At 50.9% G+C, this 20646-nt stretch overlaps 9 protein-coding genes across 9 annotated transcripts; 4 read left to right on the top strand and 5 right to left on the bottom strand.

Moving 5' to 3' along the window:
- Window positions 1-274: 274 nt before the first annotated feature.
- On the top strand, window positions 275-4775 carry MRS44_011695 (uncharacterized protein; the record flags this gene model as incomplete). The annotated part of the gene is made up of 3 exons (XM_065619818.1): window positions 275-3088; window positions 3138-3331; window positions 3386-4775. The coding sequence occupies 3 exons, from the start codon at window positions 275-277 to the stop codon at window positions 4773-4775; spliced, it is 4398 nt and encodes a 1465-aa protein (XP_065475890.1).
- Window positions 4776-5116: 341 nt separating this feature from the next.
- On the bottom strand, window positions 5117-6175 carry MRS44_011694 (uncharacterized protein; the record flags this gene model as incomplete). The annotated part of the gene is made up of 1 exon (XM_065619817.1): window positions 5117-6175. The coding sequence occupies one exon, from the start codon at window positions 6173-6175 to the stop codon at window positions 5117-5119; it is 1059 nt and encodes a 352-aa protein (XP_065475889.1).
- Window positions 6176-6232: 57 nt separating this feature from the next.
- On the bottom strand, window positions 6233-6517 carry MRS44_011693 (uncharacterized protein; the record flags this gene model as incomplete). Its single annotated transcript, XM_046283956.2, has 2 exons — window positions 6233-6466; window positions 6515-6517. The coding sequence occupies 2 exons, from the start codon at window positions 6515-6517 to the stop codon at window positions 6233-6235; spliced, it is 237 nt and encodes a 78-aa protein (XP_046134590.2).
- A 757-nt stretch (window positions 6518-7274) lies between these two features.
- On the bottom strand, window positions 7275-8171 carry MRS44_011692 (uncharacterized protein; the record flags this gene model as incomplete). The annotated part of the gene is made up of 1 exon (XM_046283307.2): window positions 7275-8171. One exon carries the CDS (start codon window positions 8169-8171, stop codon window positions 7275-7277), a length of 897 nt encoding a protein of 298 aa, XP_046134591.1.
- A 1218-nt stretch (window positions 8172-9389) lies between these two features.
- On the top strand, window positions 9390-11001 carry MRS44_011691 (uncharacterized protein; the record flags this gene model as incomplete). Its single annotated transcript, XM_065619816.1, has 2 exons — window positions 9390-9867; window positions 9935-11001. The coding sequence occupies 2 exons, from the start codon at window positions 9390-9392 to the stop codon at window positions 10999-11001; spliced, it is 1545 nt and encodes a 514-aa protein (XP_065475888.1).
- Window positions 11002-11771: 770 nt separating this feature from the next.
- MRS44_011690 (uncharacterized protein) lies at window positions 11772-13286 on the top strand (the record flags this gene model as incomplete). Its single annotated transcript, XM_065619815.1, has 8 exons — window positions 11772-11843; window positions 11896-12035; window positions 12184-12253; window positions 12301-12328; window positions 12390-12402; window positions 12458-12547; window positions 12606-12948; window positions 13029-13286. The coding sequence occupies 8 exons, from the start codon at window positions 11772-11774 to the stop codon at window positions 13284-13286; spliced, it is 1014 nt and encodes a 337-aa protein (XP_065475887.1).
- A 2007-nt stretch (window positions 13287-15293) lies between these two features.
- Window positions 15294-16469, top strand: MRS44_011689 (uncharacterized protein; the record flags this gene model as incomplete). Its single annotated transcript, XM_046280959.1, has 2 exons — window positions 15294-15566; window positions 15606-16469. The coding sequence occupies 2 exons, from the start codon at window positions 15294-15296 to the stop codon at window positions 16467-16469; spliced, it is 1137 nt and encodes a 378-aa protein (XP_046134594.1).
- Window positions 16470-16840: 371 nt separating this feature from the next.
- On the bottom strand, window positions 16841-17908 carry MRS44_011688 (uncharacterized protein; the record flags this gene model as incomplete). The annotated part of the gene is made up of 1 exon (XM_046275684.2): window positions 16841-17908. The coding sequence occupies one exon, from the start codon at window positions 17906-17908 to the stop codon at window positions 16841-16843; it is 1068 nt and encodes a 355-aa protein (XP_046134595.1).
- Window positions 17909-18746: 838 nt separating this feature from the next.
- Window positions 18747-19252, bottom strand: MRS44_011687 (uncharacterized protein; the record flags this gene model as incomplete). Its single annotated transcript, XM_046273665.1, has 2 exons — window positions 18747-18832; window positions 18886-19252. The coding sequence occupies 2 exons, from the start codon at window positions 19250-19252 to the stop codon at window positions 18747-18749; spliced, it is 453 nt and encodes a 150-aa protein (XP_046134596.1).
- Between the last annotated feature and the right edge of the window lie 1394 nt (window positions 19253-20646).

Here is a 20646-nt window from a genome sequence, read left to right as displayed (position 1 = left end):
CGACAACTGCGCTTCGGATCGGGGCTCATCTGCAAGCAAGGAAATGCCCGCATCCTATTTTCAGCCGGCAAGGATGAATGAACTGAGAAAATTCTCCAGATTTTTTTGCTGCGAGAGAGCTTGATCAAGATGAATTGCAAGGGTCACAGTAGGATGTATAAGGACTGAATGCCCTGGCACCTCTTCTCCATGCCATCCCACCTCACACTCGTTTCTTTGCTCTTTAGCCATTCGTTCATTCCACTGTATTCATTCTTTTCTCTCTCTTCTCGCTATGAGAATTCTTCTTTTGCTCTGGGCCTCAGGAGCCCTGGGCGGGCCTTGTCGGCCATCCAACCCATCCACAACTGGGTCTTCACTCCCTCCTTATCAGTCAGCTTCGACTGATACCGACTCCCAATCGGTCTCTGGTTCCATGAGCAGTTTGTCTGCTAGTGGTTCCCAGGAAGGCACCTCTACTGGCACGCTTTCATCATGGCTCACGAGCAGTGTCAGCGGGACTATTCCTGGCCAGCCCGGCAGCACCAACACCATCCCTGGTCAGTCCGACAGTACCGACACTGAGACTGATCAACCAAGCAACACCAACACCAACACCAACACCAATATCAATACTATCCCTGGACCTGATGACTCCAACACTGTGCCTGGCCTGACTGGAACTGCCACTTCTGGCCAGTCTGGCGGCATTGAGACGGAGACTGGTACTGCCTCTATCCCTTCCGGAGGCATTTCCGAGACCACCCTTCCCGGAACTGAGACTGGCTCTACGCAGCCTGGAAACACTGAGACGACTCTTACTGGAACTGAGACTGGTCCTTCTGGTACCGAGACTGGATCAGCTGGGACTCAGACGGAGCCTGGAACACAAGCCACTGAGACAGGACCTTCGACAATTGATGGCACCGAAACTGGAGTGACTGGCACCGAGACCAACTCTGCTGGAACGCAGACAGGCTCGCCAAACACCGAGACTGGCTTTACAGGAAGTCAGACTGGCCCTACTCACTCCGAAAATACTGAGACGGGAGTCACCACTGATACCGGCGCCTCCAACACCGAGACCGGCATTTCTGTCACTGAAAGCAACCCAACTCAGCCCAGTGACACTGAGACTGGTCCTTCGGCCCCTACTGGCACCGAAACAGGCTCTGTCGGCACTCAGAGCGACTCAACTGGTACGGAAACTGGCTCTTCAGGTACCGAGACTGGCCCTACTCAACCCGGAAATACCGAGACTGCTTCTTCCGGCACGGAAGGCAGCATCACTGAGCCTACAGGCACTGAGACGGGATCTGCTACCGAAACTGGTCCTTCCGGTACTGAGACTAGCTCGGCTGGAACTGAAGGCAGTGTTACTCAGCCCGGAACAGAGACTGGAACCACTGAGCCAGCTTCCTCTGGAACTGAAACCGCTCCTACTCAGCCTGGCAACACCGACACTGCTTCTTCTGGCACTGAGACTGGTCCTAATCAGCCCTCGGGCACCGAGACGGGAGTCACTGAGATTGAGCCATCCGGTACTGAGACCGGCTCTTCTGCCACTGAGAGCAACCCTACTCAGTCCGGCACCACCGAGGGTGCGTCGTCTGAGACAGGACCTTCCACCGAGACCGGACCTGCTGGAACCGATACTGCTTCCTCTGGCACCGAAACTGAACCTACTCAGCCCGGAGCCACTGAGACGGCAACTTCTGGCAGTGCAAGCGTTACAAGCGATGTCCCGCCTTCCACTACTTCAGCTGGTGTCCCGACAACCCTTCCTCCCACTACAACCACGTCGGGTCAAAGCGAAAGTTACGCCTCCACTGTCACAGTTCCTCCTGAGAACTGGTCGCCTACCTGCGCCTCTGGCCATCCTGAGTGGACCACCAACACCTGGATCACCACTACCTCCGAGGGCTCCACCGAGCAGACCGTTGTCCCTGTCATTGTCGGCTCCAAGAAGTGCGATGATGATGGCTCGGGTCTTATCCTCTTTGGATTCCCTCCTATTACCGGCGTCTGGTTCAAGTTCCCAGGCTTCCCCGGCTTCTCCTTCCCCTGCATTCAGACATTCATCACCACGTGCAATGACCCACCAAAGTCCGAGAAGGACGACGACGATGATGATGACGACGACAAATCATCAACCGCTTGCAGCGAAACATCCACCGCCAGCGACTGCCTCGTTGCTTGCACCACCTACACAGGACCCACTGATGCCGAAATTACGCCAGACTGTACCACGACCTGCACCAAGACTCATACTGGCTGCAGTGTGACTGGTGTCACCTCGACGACGACCGAGGCTGAAGGCTGCAGTGCCACTGGTGGTGGTGAAGAATGCGCAGAATGCTCTGACGAACTTCTATACACCATGGACGGAAGCCTAGGGAGAGATGTCGCAGATGAGAATCCGTTCGTTGAGAAGAGATGGTCATCTCCGGAGGCCAACCAAATCAACAAGGACAACAAGTTGGGCAACTGTTTCATCCCGGCAAGTGTCCCCATCACGTTCCCCCAGTACCCTGAAGGCAACGACGTCTTCCTATACGAACAGGCCATCAAGAAGTCGGGTAGCTCACCCCTGAGACTCATCGATCGATGGTACTTCTGGGAACGAAGGAATGACGCTCGCGGTTGCTATTTGGCTGTCAATGGACCTAAACCGTCCAACCAGTACTTTGGCGGAAAGCCACTCCCCGACAAGGATGCCGCCAACTACAAGGAGAAGGCGCCGTCAATTGATCACATCTTCGAGAAAAGCTTCCTGAAGGACTTCTGGTGGGCCATCACCCCCAGCAATGGGCGAGGTCAAAGCATCCGTGGCAGCAAGCCCAGCCAGCCTGCCCAACAGATTAGCTGCGACGACTTGATCTACTATGGCAGTGCCATGTCATCGCCCTTCGGATCCAAGCAGCCGAGCAACGCACAAGACATGGAGTTCGTTAAAGACGTCTTCAAGACATATCCCGGAGCCAAACAGAACCCTGGCGGTCAAGAGCACCAGCAGATCCAACCCCTTGATGCCCACTTCCTCGACGATTTCATCGGCGTGGATGCATGGACCAACGAAGCCAAGGCAAGTCACTTTAACGGTACGAGAGTGAGATTCTGCTAACACTGCGTCACAGGGATTCGCCACCACACCACAGAACATTCGAAAGAAGGTACGGGAGGGCGTGAACAAGGTGATCAGCTGGCAAACACTCAGTCTGGCGCAAATGGAGGGGGAAGTCAACAAACAAATCGAGATTATCGACAAACTCTTCATTGGAGTCCAGCTGGCCAACCAACCTCATTCTCACGAGGCCATGATCCGACAGAATCTGCGAGTCTACAAGGCGCTGTGAGTATTCCGACGTTGGAGCATCTCAACAAAGCTAACAGTGTTACTCTTCAGCCTTGACATGGACAAGAACGCCCGGGATTGTCTGCAGGATCCTGCAGTCGTCGACAACAAGTGGTCATTTGCAGAACGATACAAGACCTTCATGGAGAACCGATTCACCGGCACCGAGACTCATTCCATCAACCAGGCGATTGCACAAGCCTTCGCTGCCATGCCGCGCAGAATTCAGCAGGACCTCAACGATTGCAAGACAGCAATGCAGAACAAAATCAATGGTAATACCCAATGGAACGCCCAACAGAAGGAGATTCAGGAAAGGAAGTGGAGACAGAAGTGGTCTATCTTGAACCAACGCTACAACACTTTGGTTGCACGGGCAGCAGGGCAGGGCACTACCACCATCAACGTCGCATGGGACTGGGACATTGGCAACATTCCCAAGAAACGCGACGAAGTGGAAGAGGGACCTTCTTGCAAGGTCGCGTCGACTACTACCGAGAGCGCCACAACTCTGTCGACTGTTGTTTCCAGGTCCGAGACAGAGTCTGACCCTACCTCGACTGGACAACCGCTCACCAGATGCGACAATGATGACGAGTGTAAGGATTGGAACTGTGATGAGGGTAAAACCGCCACTTGTGCCACCGTGGTTCTCCTCCCTGGCTTCAAGATCTGCCAATGCGAGGGTGACGATCCCTCATCGACAACCAGCAGCGCTCCGGAGCCCACAAAGACCGGTGAAGGCAAGGGATGCTTGAGCAACAACGAGTGTGAGATGGACTGCGAAGAGGGCAAAGAGCCTACTTGCTTCCACTGGCCTTTCAACCCCGATAGCGCCTTTGGTACCTGCGTATGCCGCCTGATCCCAACAACCACGGAGACGCCGACCCCGACAACAACATCCACAACATCGACGTCCACAACTCCTCGAAAAACAGTAACTGTGACGGCTGAGCCTGAGCCAACACCGACCGCTTACTGTGATGTCTACGCTGCAGGTCTCTTCTGGTACGTCGAAATTACGAGAATCGATGGCTGGAGCGGCGACGAAGGAGCGAAGCTCAAGGACGAAGAGGGCGGCTGCGGTGCAATGACAGGCTGGCACTGGTACGGCGAGACAGAGAAATGGGGCACCAGCGTTGCCTTTAACCTGCCATTCACCATCAAGGCAGGATGCGTAGAGCGAGCCATCGTCTCAGCCGGAGGACCCAAGCTAGAGTGTGACACTCACCCAACCTGGGAGATTACAGATAAGAAGCTTTCCAAGGGCGATGCCAAGATGGCTATGGCAGCCCAGATGCTCAAGCCGGATGAGCCCTCCTTCCCAGATCTGTACCAGGAGGCCGTGGAAGAGTCGGAGGAGAAGTATGGAACGGTCACGGTCACGGATCTCTACACTCCAGTGGTTTGGAGCCAGCCCACATCTAGTGCCACGCATTAGAGTTGAATTTAATGTATGTAATTAGTCTGGACATTTAATATAGGTTTCATAACTAGATCTCAAGCGCCACCGTGACAGTTTCTGCATATTGAAACAATGGGAGGAGAACGAGAACCGAAATGCTTCACTTGGACTGAGCATCAGGTGGCTCTCAACCTCCAAATATGGAAGGGAAATGATGCAGACTGACATGGCCATGTAACCGACTGGATTTAGAGGGATCCTGAGGTTACCATTTGTCTAATGACACTTGCCACAGTCAAGTTTAGATAGCACACTGTTTGCAATGACCTCTATTTTATTTTGCGGCGGAGAACTTTTGCACCCCCCCAGCCAGCATCTCATAGCTTTCCCCCATTCTTATTTACACGTATGGCCTGAAGAGCCGCCTTAAAAATGTCCAGTCCCAGATCCAGATCCTTCGCCTCAATTGTCAGCGGAGGAACCATGCGAATACAAGGTCCAGCAACGATGACCAAAAGACCGCGATCTCGAGCATTCTGGATCACTTCGGGTATCTTGCCACTAAAATCTGGTTGCAACTCGATGCCGAGCATCAGGCCGTGACCTCGGACATCCTTGATAACCTCCGGCATCTTGGCCTGCAGATCCTTAAGCCCCTTGACGAGATGGTCAGACTTGGCCTGGACCTGCTTGAGGAAGTCATCCTTCGACACGCGGTCGAGAACGTTGTTTGCGATTCGGCATGCGAGTGGGTTACCTCCGTAAGTGGTGCCGTGAATTCCCAGGCCGATGGTGTCTGCAACCCGTCGTGTCACAATGGTAGCACCGACGGGGAAACCGTTGCCCAATGCCTTAGCAGTGGTGAGGATATCTGGCTCCGCAAACACCTTGTTGGTCTTGGGATCTCTCAAAGAAGGGTGGGCATGGGCCCAGAGAGACCCTGTCCGGCCGATGCCGCTCTGAACCTCGTCGGCAATCAGCAGCGCCTTGGTCTCGTCACAGCGTTTCCGCAGAGCAGTCATGAACTCTGCCTTGGCGGGGTAGATGCCTCCCTCTCCTTGCAACGGCTCAACAATGACAGCACATGTCTTGTCAGTGATGAGAGAGTCGAGTCCCTCAACTGAGTTGAAAGTACCGTGCTTGAAGCCAGGAACCAGAGGCGCAAACGGTTCGCGATACTTAGGGTTGTAGGTTGCCGACAAGGATCCGAACGAACGACCGTGGAAGGCATTGGCAAAAGCGACGACCTCGAATTTGTTGCCAGAAGGATCAACCTTCTTGGCAAAGTTGCGGGCAAACTTCAAAGCTGCCTCGTTGGCTTCTGTTCCCGAACTGGCCAAAAACACTTGGTGCGCATCTGACATGGTACCAGACGCTTTCGTCTTGGAAACGAGGTTCTTGGCCAATACATCTGCCCATTCGTTCTCAAACAGCATCGAGGCATGCATGAGCTTGCCGGCCTGAAGTCAAAGACCCGGTTAATAAAGAAGCCCTCAAGGGCCGGAGCGACTTGCCTGGTCGGTGATGATCTTGGTGATCTCGGGATCAGAGTGGCCCAACGACACGACAGCGATGCCAGAGGTAAAGTCTAGGTACTTTTTGTTGTTGGAAGCGGTGACATATGACCCCTCGCCCTTGGTGAGCATCAAGCTCGGGCGGGGGTATGTAGGAAGAATACCTGACCCCGAATCAGGTTTCTGGGCCTGAGCATCGGATGGGAGAGTTGCCTATGTAAATGTCAGTAAAGACAAGGTTGGTATATATTCAGATCCTACCATTTTCGAATCGAATGACGGTATTATTGGGTTGTAAGGAATAAACACAAAGTTTGTGAGGAAGCCTGTCGCTTGAAGCCTTTTGTACCGTCGTCACTGGCGGCACCGGAACCGACGCGATACTGGGAACCGACACAAAGCGTAACAAACACCGTTCAAACTTCTCCACAATTCAAGCCGCCAAGGTGTTCCTGATCAACAGCGAGGTATCACGGGACTCATCAGATTGATGGGGTTGGGGGACGCTAGACCTAGGATAGTTGGTTCAACATCTGCCGGCCAGTAATCCTGTGTCATCAAAGCGGGGAAGTTGTACATATTCGGTGCCGGTCGGTTCCTGGCCGGCTCCGAGACTTGATCAATTGTCTGGGTAGATAACCAGCTGGGGCAGTCATGAAAATGCAATGTGTTCCAAAGTGAACAGGCATTCATTGAGACAGATTGCTTGTGGCTGCAGTGCCACTTCTTGTTCTGGTCATCAATGATGTCTCCACAAGAGAGGCCTTGGCCACAATGATAAAGGATACAGTCAGTCGCAGTGCCGCCCTGCACATCAACGCCAGTCGAGTGAGAGATCAAAATGTTGCAGGAAATATTATTGGGCAAGATATAGCTACTAAGCATATGCATAGTAATATTGTTCAAGAATGACATTTTCTTTTCCAGCAGTCACACTGTAATGGAACACCTGTATCGAATAAAGCCAAGAGCACCATCATGTTTGAGAAGGATAACAAAAATCCCTATGCATTGAGAGATGCTAGCCATGTATGCCGTCTTGCTGAGATGGAAGCAATGGCCGGAGTGCGTCAATCAACTCTGTAGTGCCATACCGAACACTGTCAGAGTTCGGCTCAACGTCAACAAGGCCGCCCTCATTCTGAGCGTCATTAGCCTTGATCAAGAGCTCAGCGAGAGTCACGCTCATGACTCTCTCAAACGCCTCCTTCCACTGGGAGCGAGGCACGGCCTCCACATTGAATGTCCGACCCAACAGCTCCCCCAATGCCGTCGCCACATTTTTGGCGCTGTACCGGCGCGGACCCTCAGCATGCACAATCTCCACGTCCTTGTCGCTGGAGTTTTGCAGCAAGATCTCAGCGGCTATCAAGCCTAGGTCTGGTGCTGAAATCGTGGGAAACTGCATATCGACCGGATCGTGAAAGCTCAACAGAGTGCCGGACTCTATCGCGGCTGGGATGGCGCGTCCCCATCCTTGCATGTGTTCCGCCGACCGCAGAAATACCTTTTGGCAGTCGAGTTGGCGAAGTCGTTCCTCGAACGTACGGCACATGGTAGGCATCCCGATATCATGAGTGATATGAGCCCCATAGTCCGAAATCGCTAGCACCCGCTTCGGGCGAGCCTCCTCAAGCGCGGCAGCCAGACTCTCGATCGCTCTTCGCATTTCCTCAGCAGGGTCCTTGGCCTGCGGAGACGGGGGAAGAATGATGTGTACAGTGTCTGCATCGCCGATCGCCTTTGCGAGGGCTAGAGAATCCTGCAGGTCGGCTACAGCGATCTCACAGCCAATTTCACGCAGTGGCGCAGCCTTTGACGCATCGCGAAGAATCGCTCTGACAGGGAGACCAGCCTTGCGTAATGCCGATGATGTCGCAAAGCCGACTTTGCCGGCCGCTCCGAGAATTGCATACATGTCGAGTTTTGGAGTTGGGATAAGCAATGTGGTCCAAGGGAAGTGAATGATATTGATTTTGTTGTCGATCTTCCTTAAAAAAAAAATACTACGAAATGAAGAGGGGTGATCTTAAATAAGACATAAGAAGCCAGGGAAAGAATACAGGAATTATTATGCATTGTGATGTTCGGAGTTGGGAATGACGCATATCAATAAACCCGTAGATCTGCAAATCACCAAAGCCGTAAACCTGTAAATCCGAAGATTTGTGAGCTCCGCAAATCCGCAACGTTAAGTCCAACTCCGTAAACCCGATGTCTAGATTTAGCGGCATAGTTGCACTTAACCATTCGCTCGTCAACAATATGCTCTACTAAGGCGACCTTTTAGTATAGATCTAAACCTAGGCTTAATCCTTTAGCTCAGAATTAGGTCCAAGTTAGAAGGGAGCAGGCTAGATATCGCTTGACTGGGTATACGCCATCCCTCAGCTTTGCCCATGTCATTGACTCTTGGAACTTGTTTGCTTGAAGCGGGCAACCCATTCATCACTACCTGAATGGAATAAAAGATTAATTGTTAATGCGCGTAAATGTGGATTATTGTTTTCCCTTATCAGCCTTCGGTTAACAATATTCCCCGCAGTCATCTTCAGACCATCAGATCTCATCTCACTCATCAAGTATTGAGCCTGCTGAGAATAGGCTTTCTCTTCTACACAAGCCATGTCAGACTTGAAAGATACAGGCTCTGATGTCCCGATATCGACTGCCAGCAGTATCGATGATTCGAAGGAAGCCCGATTTCCACCGCAGAGTCGGGCAACATGGGCACTCTTAGCAGATTGGAATCTCTGCTCAAAATGTCACGCACTACTCTTTAAAATGAAACCCGGTGGATTTATCAAAGACCTTCCCAGGTACATCCGAACCCGCAGAGATGAAGGTTGCAGATTTTGCGGTGTGCTGTGTGAGGCCGCAGTTTGGGCGGGATTATGGTCCGACGTCCGACCTGGGGACAAAGGGTATGATGATGTCTCGCCTTTTGTAGCATTTGCTTATGCAACACCAGTGAGGAGATTCCCACGCTTGATTTGTGAGTCGGTCCTCTATTAAGATGACCACGAGGGCCGACGGTTGAGTTATATCTATCGAGGACGGTATGTATGCATCCAGGATGCTTTGCCGTTACAACCTTGGCATAGCAATGCTTCATATTTTGCTAACTTATCCATTCATGGTAGAATACATTCCACGGCCAGTTGGTGAAATCACTCATGCCAATCCCCTATCAGCAGAGCATGTCTCCTTTGTCAGAAACCAGCTCAACAACTGCCTCTCCAACCCAGCCCATGATTGCGAGCCCCTGATGATAGCGAATAAAGCGCGGTGGCCTGCACGAGTCTTGCGAATCTGCGACCGATCTGTAAATCTCGTTGACTTCAACACTGATGTCATGTCGGGGCAATTTGCTGCCCTCAGCTACTGCTGGGGCAGTGCGTCAGAGTTGGAGTCAAACCCACCGTACAAGGCAACAGCTTCCACCATCCAGGCCCTTCGTTCAGGCATTGATCGTTCAGATCTGCCTGCTACTATCCAACAGGCCTTGTGGGTGCTCAGGAAGCTTGAGATTGCATACATCTGGATCGATTCGCTCTGCATTATTCAAGACTCGACGCAGGATTGGGAAGTCGAGGCCACGAAAATTGGAAACTGTATACTCCATGTCCAAGGTCACCATCATCGCCGCCTCATCGACCTCTTGTCGTAGCGGGTTCTTAGATATTGACCGACTTTATGATCAGCTTCAAGCATCGCTTGGGTCGGCTTTCCAACTAACTGTCAGCTCCGTTTGTTCTTCTGGGTTCCACGAGGACAATTATGTGCACCATCCTCATGACCCCCTCGATACCCGTGGATGGACACTACAAGAGGACGTCCTCTCATCTAGATATATCAAGTTTACAAAGGACGATATTCAGTGGAAGTGCAACGCGGGATTTGCGTGTATCTGCGGTCAGCAGCCTATTAAGTCTTACAGCAGCATTTGGCAGATTTCGAGTCCTACAAACCCTAACTCGCGACCCTGGGAGGACTTGGTCGAGGAGTTTTCCCACAGGCTTTTTACCAAAGACACGGATAAACTGGTTTCGCTCTCCAGTCTCGCAAGAAAAATGGCATCCAGGTTCCCCGCGCTCGACGTACAGACATCATATCTCGCTGGACTTTGGCGAAGCTCTCTCATAAACCATTTGAATTGGCATGCCGCCGACGAACTGGGTCGGGTCTCTGACAGCTATGTCGCCCCAACCTTCTCTTGGGCATCGCTCAGCTTTTACAGGAGGGGCGTAGGATTTTCACCGCTTCTAAAACATGTTCTTTGCCAAGTCTTAGATGCGAGTACCACGCCTGTGTACCAGGGAAATCAGTTTGGAGCCGTCTCCCAGGGAACTATATCGCTATACGGCCCGCACCTATACTATACCATTGAGTTTCAGGAGAGCAAGCCCAAGATGACCATCAGGCAAGAGATGACACCAGAGCTCGAGGTCAGGCACATCACACTTGACTGCCCGCTGCGTGAACACAACCTCGACGATGGTGACATCACGCTTCAGAGGTCAAAGGGCCCGATACAGAAAGAAACCGGAGATTTCTCTGTCAGCGTGCTCATCCTGGGACAATCTGGACCGTGGCCATTTGCAGTCTTCCACTGTTTGATTCTTGGATACGGGGATAATGGGAAGCACCAACGGCTTGGCAAGGCTGTATTAGGATACGCGGATAGGAAAGCCAAGTTTTCGGCTGACGATTTCAAGTCCTTTACAAGAGAGGTTGTTCTACTTTAATACCCAAGGGCGGCCAAATCATTGCTTGGGTCAATTTCGCCCGTTGTGAGGGTTTCTTTGTTTCCCTAATACTGTCTTCCTTATCGCCAACTCCCTGTGAACTTATTACAAACTCATTATAAACTCATTATAAACTCGTCATAAATTGATGATAAACTTATCATAAACTTGTTAAATGATCATCTTGAACTCATTAGTGGCTGCGATCTATCGTAAAATAGGTATGAGATGGTTAATCTCATGTCGGCCGAACCCTTCGGCCGGACGGCCAACTTCAAACCCCTCAGCTGTCAAGCTGCAAGGTAGGTGTTGCCCTCATACCTTGATGATATGCTTGGCACTCGCGGAACTCGTCAATGCTCCGCGACCCGACACCAAGGTGGCCCAAGACCCCGCTTCTTGGCTCGACAACACAAACTTGGGAGGACAACAATGGGTAACGACTTTGTTGCGGATAATGCAGAGTATATTGTAAAGACACTCTAACCTTAGGATCAGAGGTCGAAACCATACCGTCGCTTTGAACAATCGTACGTGGTTCATCAGCTCCAATCTGCCCCCATGATCCTCTTGACCAGGGGTGTGGTTTGAAGCCTTCTCGGACTTCTATTGTTCCTGCATCCCTGCAGCCACTTCACTACCCCGCTCACACTCTGTCCTCAATAAATCGCTCGTAATTACCAGGACAACCTCGCCATCATTTACTCCAGACTGCTCCATACCTGTTGGCTACCTAATCCAGCCGCTGATCCATCTACCGCCCTCCCAACATGTGTCAAGATACACCCGCAGATTCCCCACCCGGTGGTATCCTCCCTCCCCAGCACTGGGCACAGCAGGTTGTCTCACCACTCCAAGCCACAATGTCTCGTGCCTTGCTTATGGCTGCAACAGGGACAAGATAACACCGACGCCGATTCTGCTCTTGGTGATGGCGCTGAATCGTCAACCGCTTCCATCAGCTCCAGTATCCTACAATATAGAACTATTCATGGGCGGTCTTACCACAGCGAGCAGGGCAATGCCCAGTATTGGTGCGTCCTCGCATACCGTTTCTTGTTCAGTAATATCTGATGACATGATGCCAGGGGTGCAAACGATGAAACCCAGAATGAGGTGATGGACATCAAGTATGCTTACCACTACGTCCATTCTAGATGACCCTTACTGAGCTCCTCGCAGCCATCACACCCTGACTCTCGGCATTGGAGAAAAGCTCCATTTGGCGCCACTGGAAAAGGAGAACCTTGAGGTAAGCGGCTTCTGAACGATGCGTCAGTTCGTTGGCTGACCCCTCAGTTTGTTGTCGATATTGGCACTGGAACAGGTAAAGAATGCCCAATAATATGTCCCGGTGTACTCAATACTGATTCGAATCAACAATACAGGCATCTGGGCCATGTATGTTGTGACTAAAACGAATGCGCTGCAGAAATTCGCCAGCTAACACTCGCAGTGACTTCGCCGACGAGTATCCCAACACACGTGTTGTAGGGACAGATCTATCTCCCATTCAACCTGGCTGGGTTCCTCCAAACCTGCAATTGTTTGTGTTACCCATGCTCAATCCCGTAGTCAGCTCAAGTCTAATCATAAGATGGCAGTGAGATTGAAGATTGCACCCGCGAGTGGACATTCAAGCCCGACTCGATTGATTATATCCACATCAGATGGCTTGTTGGCAGCATTAAAGACTGGGGCGCTCTTTTCAGTGAAGCCTTTCGCTGCTGTAAGCCTGGCGGCTGGGTCGAGAGCTACGAGACTTCCTCTGCGATCACGAGTGATGACGGAACTGTCAAAGATGACTCCGCAATGGGACAATGGGGCAAGTTCTTTGTCGAAGGGGGCAAAAAGCTTGGCGCCACCTTTACGGTCGTGGAGGATGATACTCAAAAGAAGGAGATGGAAAAGGCTGGATTTGTTGACATCCACGAGTTTGAGTTCAAGGTAAGCCTGCTTACCAAACGGCCTTTCCTCCGGCGGGGACTCTCTACGGTGTCGAATGCAGGGCTAACAATATTTACCAGTGTCCTGTCGGTGGATGGCCGAAAGATCCTAGACTCAAGGAGATGGGGCGGTTCACTCAGTATGGGCTCGAGACTGACACTGAAGGCTTCGTTCTCTTCATGGCACACACTCTAGGCTGGAGCAAGGAGGAGATTCAGGTATACATCTCCCATCTTCGCCGCGAGATGCGTGCAGGCAAGTCGCATGCGTTCTACCGCCAGAAGGTGGTCTGGGGTCGGAAGCCGTCCGAGAAGGAAGCTCCTAAGTCGAGTGATTAAAGGGTTGATACGCAAGGCTGCAAGCTCACTCTATCATGATGAGAAAGAGGTGGATCACGACTTGATGAATCATATGACAAATGTATTTACTTCGCTTCCACGTAGCTATTTAACCTTACTCATTTGTCTCTATTCACTTATTAAACCGGTGGGAAGCAGACCTTGTCGTTTCAGTTCTTGGTATCGTTGGGGTGTGCCTTGGAATACGAGGGTCTTGGTGGAGAGGGATAAATATCGGGAAAGGAGGGCTTGGGAACAAAGAATGCAAGGGTGAGGCAACAATAATAATGCATCAAAGAACGATGATGCTCCCGACGCAGTATTGAGGAGTTTCAAAGTGCTTTTAAATGTGGAAAAGGAAATGAAAAAAAAAAGAGAAGAAGAAAAATGCGTGCTTCTTTGAAAGAGAAAGCCTGTCGACCATGCACCAGTGCAACTCCAATTTCAGGGCAGAAGCCAAAATGGCGACTTTAACAAAGAGCGGTTTTCAGAGCAGGAGAGTCATGCTGTGGAGAAGCAAGGTAAAAAGAGTCTCGGTCCGAAGGAGACCAAAGAAACAGATGCGCGTAATAGAGGACGCAAGACGGTGGTGCGCAGGTGACCTGGCCCCCGTGAGGCTGGAGAAGAGGAAGAGTGCACGTTGGTCGAGGAGGAATCAAGACACCAGGAGAAAGGCATTACCTTATCCTTCCATAAAGATAGCTGATGATATGTGAATAGAACACATGTAGAATATAACTGCTCTTAGGATACCTTTTATCTTATTTTAGTACATATTATATAAATATATATTAATGCTTTCGAGGAAATTTACCTGCAGTGCTCTTTTGGTGTCTCGTTTTTTTTTTTCAGTCAGCTACACTGTGTCTAACCTCGTCGGCTCTCGTCATTGCCAGGTGTCGATCTTGGCGCACAGGCTGGCAGTGGTTGGCCAGAGCAACACTAACAACTGCCAGCGACAAGGGGCGCTATCAAGTGGAGCCATCAAGCGGAGCTCACTCCTAGTGCCTCATTGGGCCTAGAGCGGCTCTCCTACTCTTGAGCAGAGTACTTGCGAGGCCGGAGCCTGTGACGGCGATGGCTCGCGGAGAGTGGTGCTTGGTAAGAGTGAGGCTTCTCTAGGAGAGAATCTAGCTAAAGTGATAACCATGAGATGAAGACTCCTGTACGTGGTACCTCCTGAAGTGAACGGTTCCAAGAAAGAATAATGGTGTTTGATCAATGAAGACGAGATTTGTGATATGCTTCAATGTTTACCGTGTTGATGACAACCAGCGGCAGGGAACTTGATCACATAGGTTCCCCCAGAGATAAAACAATCTAAAAAGTACAATCAAGCGCTTTAATACCTACCAGACCTATCGCCTGGCTGCTTAGAAGATTTTGCTGCATGTCTTCGAGAAGTGTTTAGGGTAGACAAACACGATTGAGATAAGGGGACCGATAAGATAAGAACACACCTGTGGAGATAAGATCCAGCATGATAAGATTAGATCGCATCCGTCTGACAAGCTTGATAGCACGCCCCTTGGTGAGACTCTGGGCTTGCATGGCTTGAGTATGCTTTAGAGAAACGGCTTGCGTAATTTAACCTTGCCTTCGCTTGCAGTTGACGGCGGCGTACTTGGCCTCTCTGTGGTTAGGTACCAAAGACAATAGGGCCATGATCCGCCCGGCGCCGAGGGCTGTCTGATACGGGTGACATGGTATTTTTATCACCTTGGTCAGATTTGCCATCTATTCACGGCCAAGTATAACATGCCGTTTCAAGATCAAATTGGACAGCAGTCGGACATCCTGAGCCGTTTCGGTGACGTCAACACCTGCGGAATCAACCTTTGTCGAAGTACTCTAACAAAAGCTCTTTTGCTTTTTCTTCTTGTCATGAATCATTTCCCAAACGTATTCCCCCATTAAAAGGGTTTTACTTCTTCTGAAATGGTGCGGGACGAATCTTCTCCTTTCATGCATCCAATACGATACTCACCTCCACTCACGGGCAACGCGATGGCGAGCATCCTCTGTTTTCCACCCGAGCTTTGGGTTATGCTCATGAAGTTATGTGATTCGCCGATCGATCTCAACAGTCTCATCAATGCCTCCCCCGATGCTTCACAACCCTTCTTTGCCGACAAACGATCCATACTAAAGTCACACATCAAGGCAATCCGTGCCACCTTCGGCTCGATTCCTGCTGCAGCGCTCTTGGCAGCTCGACTACGTCATGCCAAACAAAAGGAGGGACTCGACACTTTGGATAGAGAAGAAGCAGAAAAAAAGGTAAGGTCAATCGCCATCTTCTACCTTACTCGCTCTTAGACCGATACAGAACAATTTCTTATGAGTAGACTCGGGCACCTTTACGCGCTTTCAACAATCATCACTGAAGCGGAGTGGATCACGTCTCAATACGCGCCACAAGCTTGGGACTACTACGAACATATGAATCGAGAAGATTTGCCTCCGCTCTGCGTCGACCCGGCTTCTCTAAGCAATGACATGGAGCTGTCCTCAAGAGAGAAGCAAAAATTCTCTCGTGCCGTGTTTCGGTTCGAAAGCTATTGTCAGGCGTTCTTCCGTGGCGAGGAGATATTGTTCAAAGGCAACACAGACTCTCGTCGGGTCTGTTTTGAGGAAGAAGCTGGAATTACGGAAGACAGAAACACTGTGAATAACTTCTACTCGATCGTATACTACGTTTTTGATCAGCATTGGTCACTACTAGGCAACGTCGTCGAGCACCTCGGTGCAACAGCGATACCACCACCAAACGGCATTGAAGCTGACGAGGCGGATTACCACGAACGCGGACTTGATTTCAATGACCGCGACTGGGTACTGAGGCAGCTTCATCTGTGTCGGTTTCGATATCGAACCCAACTTGAAACGCACAAACTTGTTCATTATCTCCTGTCTCAAGGCCTGAGCACTCTTTTCGAGCTGCAGAGAATGAGCATTGAGGAGTTGACAAGCTTCACCCTTGCCACGTTCTATCGAATAAGTCTAAGCCAACATCCTGTAATTCTGATGATGAATGGAATTGACCTCCACCTCAAAGGAATTGTTGGGGGTGACGGATGGATGCCGTGGTTACACATTAACTCTTTATCCTTTCGAAGAGACGACGGGTGGAAATGCGCCAAGTCTTTCTGGGACAAAAAGCGTGTCGATGAGGAAAAGTAGCATGGATTAATGTACAGTGGTTACTAATAGAAAGCGCCGCGGCGGAGAAAGAGTCGCCAAAGGCGCTGTGGCAATTCCAGCACAGACTCTGGCCAGGGTTATCTGCCTGATCACGTCAATGTTGTCGCCAGCAAGCCTCCTTGTGCTTCGATTGTCCGTGGATATTATTCGCTGTTATCGCGACTGAGAGAGCATCATCAGGCTATGTCTAGGTTAGGAGCGGAGAACTCATGCAGTCTAAAGGATAAAGATTGAGGAATCATGATGCTTTTCAGGCGCTAATGTCTAGACTCTAACATACATGAAAGGGAAGCCAAGTCCCATCAGAAAACCCAGGATGGATACAGTCGGTCTCGTTAAGCGAGGTACGGTCACGTTTCCGATTCTCCATCAATCCAGACAACAATATTCCCTGGTGGATTCACCATTTCCTTGAAGAACTGTCTTATAGCCTCCTCCGTGTATCGCATACTGAAATGCATGAGCACAAATGTCGTCTTGGGCCACTTTCGAATCACTGGCTCCAAATCGCTCCATATTGTGTGCTTGGTCCGGACAGCCTGTGGCTTGTGCTCCTCGTACAAGAAACTGCACTCTGTTATGACCACCGGTATACCCTCCTGTAGCCAGACAGGGTCGGCAGCCAAGGTTGCCGCTGTGGTATCACCCAGAAAGGCGAATATGGGAGTTGACCGTGGGGCCGTGATTTCCACGCCGGATTCGCGTAGTGCCTTGAGTTCGGGCCCTTTCCGAGAAGTAAATTCTGGCTTGAGGCCATGCGTGACCATGGAAAAGACGTAGCCTACACACGGGACTGTGTGGTCGCAGTTGAAGGCTGTGGCGGTCACATTCTTCGTTCTTCTTAGGTTGACAGTGTCGCCGTGTTGCACGCCATGTGTGATATGAGTGTTGAGCCATCCATTTCGATCTGGGTCGTTGCTGCCTTCATCACTGGTGTCTGCGAGTTGATCGGCATCTTCGGCGGTTATCAATCCACCGAGATTAAGCATTGTTCTGGCGAGGAGAAAGTCGTCGAGCACCTTGACCATCTCGACCGGGCAATAGATATCAGGCGGATCCTCACGTTTGACGAAAGCGGGTGATAGAAGAGTGTGGTCGCTGTGGCCGTGGGTGAGAAAAATGTGCTTCGGTCGCGCCTTGTTGACGCAGAGGCCAGCATCAAGAAGAAGGTTGAGTTGAGGGATGACGAATGAGGTATGCCACGCTGCTCGAGACTTGCCCGTCAAGACATATTGGCTATGTGGTTTTGGAAACCGCCACTCCAACGTCTCGGAACGTGTTGATTGCGGGAGCGGAGTCGCAAATGTCAGTTCCGTCATGGTGAAAATCGAGCGTGAGCGATCGAGCCAAGTAGAGGAAGGATGAAAATTTCGGTGACAGCGCGCTGCGATCTTCTGAGCAAGGTTGGTGTTGACCATTGGGAGGCAACTGTTGCGTGGGTGAAGTTGTCTTTATAGGCTTATCGCTTATCGGGTGCGCGTGTGTGGGCTGTGACGCAGGAGCCACTTTCGGCAAGGTGACTCATCAGGCATGGTTGAAAATGACTGGCCACGCCGACAAATGTTAACTCAGCCACGCTCATTGGGCCACATGATTGATTGTGAATTGCGCCCAGTTTGTGTTTCACAGTTGGGTTAGTTATTTTTAAATTCAATGCAGTTATTATTTGCCGTTGAGTTTGCTTGTGCATAGGATTGAGTTGTGTTGCTCAGCCCCGTCAGATCTGGTGAACAGGTTGGCTGGGGTTAGGCCGGGAGGTCATGAAAACGCGAGTGCTGGTGGTTTTCAAGTAACAATAACTATTAGGAATGATTTTAGCTATACAAGATTCTATGACAGGGCACAGCAAGGGGAACACTCCAAAGTCTAGTTACTTCTTGAGACAAAATCCTGAGTAACCCCCGCCACCAGGTAACTACGAAAATGCCGATAGAGAAGATGGGGGAAAACCACGCCATTAAGCGACTTTTAACAGCGAGCCGAGAGAGAAGCCGGAGCAGTAGGGATAGTTATGGAAGTCGGGGAAGTCGGGGAAGTCGGGGGGCATTGTTCCAACACCCCGCTGGGAAAATAGTTAAAGCTCCTGGTGACGACCGGGTTCTCATCGTTCCATGACAAGAGGGACTAACAATAAGTGGTACATTCGGGCATGATTGTCACATCACAGCCCCAGGGAATGGCATTCGGGGTCAAATTAGACTCCGCGTTGATTCTTTCTATGCGACTGGCTTCTCGGAGACCACACCGAGTAGCGAATCAAGGACCAGCAGCGGTGGGAGGAACCCCCATCCGCTCCTTGTAGCCAGCATAGCTTGGGTCTGTGGGGGGGATTGAATCATGGGCTTTGGCAAGTGATCAGCCCACAGTGTTCAATATCAGAGGCTCAAGGACATACTCAGTGCGGTCCCAAACGCAACGACCCATTTGGTCAGGTCGAAGGTCTTGGTCGTAGGATCGCTAGGGTTATCAATAGTGAACAGAGTCATGGTTCCCGACTTGAAGTTCCACTGGAAGTAGAGCATGTAAATGAAGTCGACAACGTTGACGATGATGGCAGGCGCCAACAGCTCTCCCTGGAGCTTCTCTCCATCCCTGGTCTGAAGATTGATATTCCTCATGAGCGAAGTTGGATCAGCCAGAGCCCACATGTTGGCAAAGGCCGCATTGATGGTCTTCTGACTCAGGATGACGGTCTGGTTGTAGGGCTTTGGCGAGGTCTTGTTGACCAGGCTCTGGATGAAGGGGTCGGGATTAGGAGCCATTGTAGGCGTTTACTGATAGTAAAAGGTCTGATAGCCAAGAGATGATTGTTTGAGATGGAAGTGTTGCCCAAGCTCTGAGTTGGGAAAGGAGGCAGCCGTTCCTGGTGTCGGCTGTTGGCATATTTATACACCTCTGTCCTAGGCGGAGAGTGATGAGGCATCAAGAAGCTCTATCTACACGAATGGGCCCATGGATAATAATTTGCAATTGCAGATAGCCGATGCGGGACTTGGCTTCAATACGAGATGAGTTTTTGCCGCTCACTGCACCTACAAGAGAGGTCTTGTCTCACACGCATCGTATCATGCATCTCACCCCACTTGCGTGCCCTGTTGGAGAGTGAGGAGCAACGTACGACGATGGATGGGGATCTTTCATCGAATCGGGGCTAACGATCTTCGTAGACCGGTACCCCGCGGAGGATGCAAGCCATGATGTCCATGGACCAATCTGGAAGTATTGAGGCGCAATCATGGCTTCAAGCCGTCTCCAGAACGCACATCTGGGAAGGAGGTGACATAAATAGGGTGGGGTAGATCAGTATATCAGCCGACCACGATGCAGGTTCTCAAGATGTGTGTGTGACTGGAGAGATAGCCTATTTCCCGAGACCCTTTTCGGAGCATCTTGATGCAGCAACAGTGCCTGATCCGTCCTGTTGTGCAACATGTCGTGGAACAACGGCACGGCCCGGTCCGGTCCGGTATCTTGATACCCGGATAGGACTCAAAGCAGGAGGACCAAAGTGGAGTAGTCAACACAAACCGACAGGAGAAGTTAGAATCAAACGCAGGGGTTATGAGACAGCTGTGTCACACATAGTCGTCAGCGTTGATCACCGGGCATTGGCGTTTCCACAGTAGTCTGTTTCGACATCCCTTGATTCACTTTGGTTTATTTTCATGCTTGCATACTTCTAGTTTATTTTCTGGTCTTGATAGGCCTGCGATGATGTCTACGGGGGTCTTGGCATTGAAGGGTTGCTTGAACTTTCGCGATGACTAGCCTGGCACACAGCCTATGCATGTGAATATCTGAAAAGATTATGTTCAACTGACTTGTTTCATCGAGGATGTATCTAGAAGCTTGCCAGGGTCAAAACTCTTACCCCCTCTCCATCTCTTGGCTGATGTCTCATAGCAGCACGCACTATCGACGATCCGTGATGTTGTGTCAGGAGACTTTGAAGGCTTGCAGCCGATGAATTTCGGGCAGCATTCACAGAATCTGGAGAGCTCACGTGTATCCTTACTTTTAGTTGATTGGCACTCTCCATAGGCACCGTGACGATATCTACTGCACGCCGCTGGAAGCAGTGTTGAGTGCGGCCGCAGACGCAAGACTTCCCGAATCAGTATTCCGTGGATGATGTGTGGGAGGGTCAGCTTGTGAA

Source organism: Fusarium solani, assembly GCF_023522795.1.
Source record: "Fusarium solani strain SB1 chromosome Unknown bctg00000007, whole genome shotgun sequence".
Taxonomy (NCBI): Eukaryota; Fungi; Ascomycota; class Sordariomycetes; order Hypocreales; family Nectriaceae; genus Fusarium; species Fusarium solani.
This window is presented reverse-complemented; position numbering and strand designations above follow the sequence as displayed.